The sequence below is a fragment of the Meriones unguiculatus genome, chromosome 6 (genome assembly GCF_030254825.1).
Source record: "Meriones unguiculatus strain TT.TT164.6M chromosome 6, Bangor_MerUng_6.1, whole genome shotgun sequence".
NCBI classification, from domain to species: Eukaryota; Metazoa; Chordata; class Mammalia; order Rodentia; family Muridae; genus Meriones; species Meriones unguiculatus.
In genome coordinates, this window is record NC_083354.1 from 38,008,685 (window position 1) to 38,016,717 (window position 8,033).

The 8,033-nt window shown below is 50.1% G+C and overlaps 1 protein-coding gene across 1 annotated transcript; it reads left to right on the forward strand.

Moving 5' to 3' along the window:
* The first annotated feature begins 3,902 nt into the window (after window positions 1–3,902).
* Window positions 3,903–6,469, forward strand: Ccr4 (C-C motif chemokine receptor 4). Its single transcript, XM_021635747.2, has one exon. The coding sequence runs from the start codon at window positions 3,953–3,955 to the stop codon at window positions 5,033–5,035; it is 1,083 nt and encodes a 360-aa protein (XP_021491422.1). The 5' UTR covers window positions 3,903–3,952; the 3' UTR covers window positions 5,036–6,469.
* Window positions 6,470–8,033: the final 1,564 nt, after the last annotated feature.

Genomic DNA, 8,033 nt, shown 5'->3' on the forward strand with positions numbered 1-8,033 from the left:
TTTTATTTTTATCCTTCCTCCCTCCTTTTCCTTCTTCTTTCTCTTTTTTTTTTTTTTTTTTTTTTTTTGAGGCATGGTCACTTGTAGCTCAGGTTAGCCTTCAACATGCTATGTAGCCAAGGCTAACCTTGGGCTCCTGACCCTTCTGTGTCCACCTCCCAAGTGTTGGGGTTACAGGCCTGCACCATTGCATGCCACTATTATCTTCTTTTCATTTTTCTGTCTTTCCTCAGAAGAAGCTATATCACCCTACCTTTGAGTTTGGGGAAATGAGTCACTCAGGGTTTTTTTTTTTTTTTCTTCTTCTTCTTCTTTTCTTCTTCCTTTTGTCAAGAAGCCACACATGGGTGAGGGAAGCGCTGGTGTGTCACAGGAAGTCACATACCCTTCAAAGCACCTGTGCGGCTTCAGGGATCCTGGCATTGCCTCACAGCCTGTCTTCAGGACCACTTTCAAGAGAGCAAGGTAAGTGGAGAAGGGATATTCTCGGGACCCGTGGCTCTGTGGCTGCGGGTGTGTGTGGCTGGAGGTGGCTCGGGCTAGCCACCTGCCCAGCCCACACTCAGGGTTTCAGGCGTTTTGTTCTTAAGATTTATTTTATATGTAAGGTTGTTTTGCCTGCATGTATGTAAGTGCCCGTGCCTGGGGAGGTCATAAGAAGAGGGCCTCAGATCCCCCGGAACTGGAGTTACAGGTGATTGGGAGCCACTATGTAGGTGCTAGAAGTTGAACCCAGGTCCTCTGCAAGAGCAGCCAAGCAGCCAGTGCTCTTAGCCACCAGGCCATCTCTCCAGCCCCACACTCATGTTTCTTTCTTTCTTTTTTTTTTTAAGGTTTATTTATTTATTAATTTTTATATAATGTTTTGCCTGCATGTGAGAGGGCACCAGATCTTTCTATAGATGGTTGTAACCACATGGTTGCTGGGAATTGAACTTTGGAAGAATAGACAGTGCTCTTAACCACTGAGCCATCTCTCCAGCACACTCAGGTTTCTTGATCCTGCTGGTGCTCACTGGCCTCTCTCTCGGAGCACGTACACTTTTTACCTGTCTGATACCTCCTGAGGCTTCCTCAGCCAGGCGGCCACACTTGAGAGGACAGCCTAAAGTTTAGCTCACAGCCTAAACTTTCATCAGGATGGCAAACTTTTCTGCTTCTTCCAGCAAGTTTCTCAAGCCAAGGAATGCCACGTACTTACACATTTATACACATTATTACAGAACTGCAGAACTGCAAGCTACTTGTTTACTTATTAATTTTCTTTTAAAATGTATTTATTGCATTTGTTGTTGTTGTTGTTGTTTTTGTTTAAGCAACCCAGAGAGGTCCTGCATCTGATCCTCTGGTTTTGATGCTACTCTTGCATTTCTTTCTGTAGTGTGTGTGTGTGTGTGTGTGTGTGTGTGTGTGCACGCACACCAGGGTGCTTGTGTGGCCGGCAGAGGATAATTTGCAGGAGTCTGTTTTCTTCTACCTTGTGGAACCAGAGAATGAAATTAAGACCTGATGGCAGATGTCTGCATCTGCTGAACCAGCACGTTGGCCTCAGTTGTTTTTCAGAGTCTGATATGGTGTAGGCTAGCCTCAAACTCACTGTGTCACCAAGGCTGGCCTGGAGCTTCTGGTCTTCCTGCCTCTCTGCCTCTTAAGTGCTGGTGTATAGGCATGAGCCTCTCTGCTGGGCTACCCTTTTCTGTTTGTTCATTCCCTCATTTTATTTATTTTTTTCTTTGAATTCTCACTGGTAAAATGACAGCAGCACCATATAGTTGTTAGCTGTTGACAAGCTTCTTAAGAGACTCTGCTGTGTAACAGGCCTTCAGGATGCCTTTCCAGAGAAACAAATAAACAAAATCTCCTTTGAGGAATGCCCGGGCAGGGGCTGGGGAGACAGCTCAGTGGGCAAAGTGCAGGCAGCGGAAGCACCAGGAGCCGGGTTCAGACCTCCAGCAGGCCAGCGGGAGCCATGTGCAGTGTGCAGTGTGCAGTGTGCGTGCCTGGAAACCTAGCCCTGCAGGGTGGAGGTGGGCGGGCGGTGGGGGTTCCTGGGCCAGCCTATCCAGGCAAAACAGAGAGCTCTGGGTTCAGTGATGAGGCTGCCTCAGAAAAGAAGGTGGGCAGGGGTAGAGAAGGGCGCCGCTGGCCTCCATGAATGCAGGCACGGCTGAACGGACATCGCGCACAGGTGTGTGCACACATGTTTACACCACACACAAATACACAGACGCACAGAGACACTGGAGCCTCCAGGCATGTAGCAGTGAAGATATGGGGAAAGAGCAGAAGTGAATTACCGAACAAATCAAGAAGGGTTTAATAGGGACTGACAGGGTGCTGCAGAGACCTAAACCAGGAAGCAAGGGGGTGGTTCTGGGTCAGAAAGCCACTCGTGCCCACACCACCCAGGTGAGTACATGGGTGAATAACTGAAGGAAAACTTCCGTTGTGTGTATCCACCAGTTAATTTATTCATTTTAAGCTTTGTCATCTGTTTGTCTGTCTGTCTGTCTATTTGAGACAGGTTTCTCTGTGTAGTCCTGGCTGTCTTGGGACTAGCACTGTAATCCAGGCTGTCCTTGAACTCAGAGATCCACTTGCCTCTGCCTCCCAGAGTGCTCGGATTAAAGGCGTGTGCCACCACCTTTGGGTATTTATTTCTTTTTTAACTTAAGAGAGAGAGAGAGAGAGAGAGAGAGAGAGAGAGAGACTCTGCATGTGTGTCTACTACAGTGCCGGTGTGTGTGCACTACAGAGGTCAGCTGACCTCCGCCACGCTTGCTTCCCACCTTCCATCCTGTGAGTCCAAGAGAATGCAGGTTGTCAGGCATAGTAATAAGTATCCAGCTCCACAGGACTATGTCATCCACCCTGGGTTTTTGCTTGCTTGTTTTTAGTTTTTTTTTTTTTTTTTTTTTTTTTTTTATTTAATTTTATGTGTATGAGTATTTTATCTACTTTTATGTCTGGGTACCATGTATGTGCCTGGTGCCTGAGGAAGCCAGAAAAGCTCATCAGATCCTCTGGAACTAGAGTTATAGATGATTGTTAGCCCCCATGTAGGAGCTGGGAATCAAATCTGGGTCCTCTGGGAGAGCAACCAGATTTTTTTTTTTTTTTTTTTCTTTTCAAGACAGGGTTTCTCTGTGTAGCTTCAGCTGTCCCAGACTCACTTTGTAGACCAGGATGGCCTCAAATTCACAGAGATCCACCTGCCCCTGCCTCCTGGAGTGCTGGGATTACAGGCATGTACCACTGTGCCCAGCTTGCAACCCGAATCCTTAACCACTGAGCCACCCCTCCAGCTGCATTTGTTTGCTTTTCTGTGTAGCCTTGGCTGTCCTGGAACTCTCTCTCTCTATGAGACTGGCCTCAAACCCACAGAGCTCTGACTATCTCTGCCTCCTGAGTACTGGATTAAATGTAAGCATTACTATGGCCAGCTTTCTCTTATCCTTTTACACTTATTTTGTGTGTGTGTGGGGGGGTGCACTTGTGCCAGAAGAAGGCTTTCTTGCAAGTCAGTTCTCTGCTTCAACTATTGGTTCCCAGCAGTCAAATCGGGGTGAGGCTCAGTGGCACGTGCCTTTACCTGCTGGGTCACCCTGCTGGCCACAGAGACCATTCTTCAGAAGCCCATTTTAAACTGTACAGCCTGGGGGAGGGGGGGAGGAAATGCTGTCCTTGCCTATCCATGAGAAATGAGCTTCCCAGCAGAAAGACAGAAGTCCAGGGTATGAACAACCAACCCATCTGCCTCTCAAGGCTGAGATGACTTGATTTGATTTGATTTTTGACCTTGAGGTCCCTTCTGGCGAGGGTGCGTGACCGTTTGGGGTAACATCCCGCACACCTAGGCCTTGCACTTAGCACTGGTGATATTCCCGAATTCTCTCATTTGTTGTTTTCATTGGCTTCTTCAGCTCGTACCCAGAGCCTGTAGGTTCCAAAGATGAACCCCACAGATGTGGCAGACACCACGCAGGACGAAAGCGCGTACAATAGTTACTACCTCTACGACAGCATGCCCAAGCCTTGCACCAAGGAAGGCATCAGGGCCTTCGGGGAGCTCTTCCTGCCTCCTCTCTACTCCTTGGTCTTTTTGCTGGGTCTGTTTGGAAATTCCGTTGTGGTTCTGGTGCTGTTCAAATACAAGAGGCTCAAGTCCATGACCGACGTGTACCTGCTGAACCTGGCCATCTCGGATCTGCTGTTCGTGCTCTCGCTCCCGTTCTGGGGCTACTATGCGGCCGACCAGTGGGTGTTTGGGCTGGGCCTGTGCAAGGTCGTCTCGTGGATGTACCTGGTGGGCTTTTACAGCGGCATCTTCTTCATCATGCTCATGAGCATAGACAGGTACCTGGCCATCGTGCACGCAGTGTTCTCCCTGAAAGCCAGGACTCTGACCTACGGGGTTGTCACTAGCCTCGTCACGTGGTTGGTGGCCGTGTTCGCCTCCCTCCCGGGCCTCTTGTTCAGCACCTGCTACACGGAGCGCAACCACACGTACTGCAAAACCAAGTACTCGGTCAACTCGACAACATGGAAGGTCCTCAGCTCCCTGGAGATCAACGTCTTGGGGCTGGTCATCCCCCTGGGGATCATGCTCTTCTGTTACTCCATGATCGTCAGGACCCTGCAGCACTGTAAGAACGAGAAGAAGAGCAGGGCGGTCAAGATGATCTTCGCCGTGGTGGTCCTCTTTCTTGGCTTCTGGACGCCCTACAACGTGGTGCTTTTCCTGGACACCCTGGTGGAGCTGGAAGTCCTTCAGGACTGTACCTTGGAGAGGTACCTCGACTACGCCATCCAGGCCACAGAAACCCTGGCCTTCGTTCATTGCTGCCTCAACCCCGTCATTTACTTCTTCCTCGGGGAGAAATTCCGCAAGTACATCGCCCAACTCTTCCGAACGTGCCGGGGGCCTCTTGCGCTCTGCCAATACTGTGATTTCCTTCAGATCTCCTCGGCCGACACCTCCAGCTCCTCCTACACGCAGTCCACTGTGGATCATGACCTCCGAGATGCTTTGTAACGCGCGGACACGGGACAACCTGCCACTGGCAGGCTCCGCACACCCAGCGCTTGCTCGCCTTGTTTTCAGTAAGGTCACCCCAGCAGGTGTCTGAGGAAAGCCAGCAAGCAAAATCAGGGAAGACGGCTTCTCCCTGGCAGGTGTCTCTCTTTCGGGGGAGAAAGGTGTGTCTACAGGGAGAGGGGAACCTGGGGAGACTAGATTGTACTGAAGAGAAAGAGCCCCCCACTCCCTGCCTCCCCAGGACCCTCCACAGTCAGAGCCCCAACAGGTGGAGGAGTTCACTCCTTCACCATGACCAGGAGCCCTTGGATGAATCTCGAGTCTTTGTGGAACTACCTAGAAGACTTTGGCATGCCATAATGCTCTTGTCCAGTGGTATTCCATGAGGCCAGATATTTAGAGAAATGATTATCTTAGATCTTGATCCTTTCATTATGGAGGATTCTTCACTGAACTCTGGTAATCGGTGTAGGGATGAAGGTGTTAGGGTGATTCCCTTCTCCATGTGAAATAAAACATTTAGCGCATACCTGTTGCAAGCCACATGCAGTCTGGCTTCTAGTATATGTTGCAGTTATAACAAGTGGCTATTCAAATTGTGGAAGGACCGCATCAGGCAGAGAAGGGCAAAATGCCCTTGTGAGCCTAGCTGCTCTGGGAATGAGGTCAAGAGATCTCAGAGTCAAGGACTGCCTGGACAGTCTGACAAATCTGTGAGTTTGAAGCCAGCTTGGTCTACGGAGTGTGCTCCAGGACAAAGTCAGAACAGTTGTTCTTATGCTATTTTAATTATTTACCATGTTACATCATTAAGATGATTTGCCATTTGATTGTATTCAAGCCATTTAAAAATTTTAATGTTTTATATGTATGGGTGTTTTGTTTGCATGTATATCTGTGCCCCATAGTGTGCCTGGTGCCTGCAGAGGCCAGAAGAGGATGTTGACTCCCCTGGAACTGGAGTTACAGATGGTTGTGGGTGTTGGGAATTGAACTTGGGTCCTCTGGAAGAGCAGCCAGTGCTCTGAACCGTTGGGCCATCTCTCTAGACCCTTGCTTTGTTAACGCTGACTCATTCTACAGTACAGATTGTCCTGGGGCTCAGTGTGTAGCCAAGCTGGCCTTGACCTTTTCCCAATCTCTTTGCATCAGCCTCTCACGTGCTGGGATTGTAGGTGTGAGGCCCACATCCAGCTCCATAGCCTTAACTGCTCGGAATCAAGCAAAAACTCCAACAAAGTTTGTGAGCCCTGATCCCTCCTCAAATAAGAGCCAATCTGGAGAGACACTGAGTTAGGACGCTTCCGTTGTAGCACTGCTGCCTTATAAAGAATGCATTTCTAGAAGTGTACTTTCTGAAGATCGGCTTTAAGAGGGAAAACTGCCACTGCCTTCACAGAAGACAAATAAAGTCGCGCATAGCTGCACTAAGCCTTTTCCTCATCTTGTCTGTGTGTGGTCTTCTGGTGTGGGTGGATCAGAGTTGCTAGCCCGCCCGAGCTTTGGCCGTGTGGTTCAAGTCCAAGGCAAGAGTGAATGAACTTACTGTTAAGTTCAGATGGGGGCTGGCAGGATGGCTCAGCTGGCGAAGGTGCTTGCCAGCAAGCCAGGCCACCCGAGTTTGATCACTTGGACCCAAATGGGGAGAACTGACTCCACAAAGTTGTCCTCCTATCTGTGCCATGGCACACTTGTGTGAGCGTACACATATACAGAGACAGACAGAGACAGAGAGACACAGAGAGACAGAGAGAGAGAGAAATGTAAAACCCTGGTTGTGTCAAGAGGAGACCTTGTGTTGTACGCTGGGAGAGGAGGGCATGTGAAGGTAGGCACAGGCTCCTGACTGTGTGTGTACACAGATATAAAATATTGCTTCCTCCCCCAAGAAATAATCAGCCTTTGTATCCTCGGATAGAAGCTTCATTACACACTGTATTCATATATTGGACTGTCATATTATATCCCATAAATATGTATATACATCCTGCATCAATCCAAAACATAACAGAAGAAGGGTATAGGCTCAGTCCAAGGTTCTTTTTCCTTTTCTTTTTGTTTTTTTTGAGACAGGGTTTCTCTGTGTAGCCCTGGCTGTCCTGGAACTCACTCTATCTAGACCAGGTTGGCCTTGAACTCGGGGATCTTCCTACCTCTGCCTCCCAAGTGCTGGGATTGAAGACGATTATCACCACAGCCTGGTTTAGGAGTGGTTCATAGTTGTAGGCACTTTTCTTAGAAAAACTTTTGGCTCACACAGAGGGTGTGGCATTTGCTCAGGCAGAGGCACTTCCCACTTCCTGGTGAAGCTTTGCTCACTTGAGCCTAGAGACACCGGAGCATGGTGAATGCCAAAGGGTCTACTGTCTGTTCCCCAGCACACACAAGAGCAAGCAACGGTGAGCTGCGGGTCCGTGGCTCCCATCCTTGTACCCACGGTGGGGTCTCTTCCCACCTCCACTCCCTCACGAACGAGGCAGCTGTGTGGCGTCACTAGCGAGCTGCCATCCTGCCCGGCCTCAGAGACCTGCCCAGGACCGAAGCGTCGGCTCTTTGTTGGGCTGGCGGCAGCCGACGGCTCTCAGCCGCCCTTCCTCCCTGAATCCTCTGAGGCGGCTGTTACACCCATCACGGTCAGCCTTCCGGACTGCCCACGCCTGCGGCCCTCGTGTCCACACGGGTGTTTCCAAGAAGGCTGCCAGGAGGATTCCTGCGTGCTGCTCGCAGAGGCGCAGGCCGTTTCCAGGCATCTTAATACGGAGCCACGCCAGATGTCCTGGCACCAGGGCATCCTCCCTTCATCACCTGAGCACCCGTCACACTTGCTCCTGAACTCTTCAGGCCCCAGGGACCCGAGTGGGCCCTGAGGCATTCCCCCCAGCCGCACTCTGCGCTTGACCGGGCTGCATCTCTCTGACAGGCTGCGCTCCCTCAACAAAATGAACCGGATGAGCGGACTCACTTTTGTTCTCACGGCACTCCGGTAGTATTTTTA

Bases quoted from the DNA above. Each gene is read 5' to 3' on its own strand.
- Ccr4 (XM_021635747.2), top strand. From the start codon at position 3,953: ATGAACCCCACAGATGTGGCAGACACCACGCAGGACGAAAGCGCGTAC.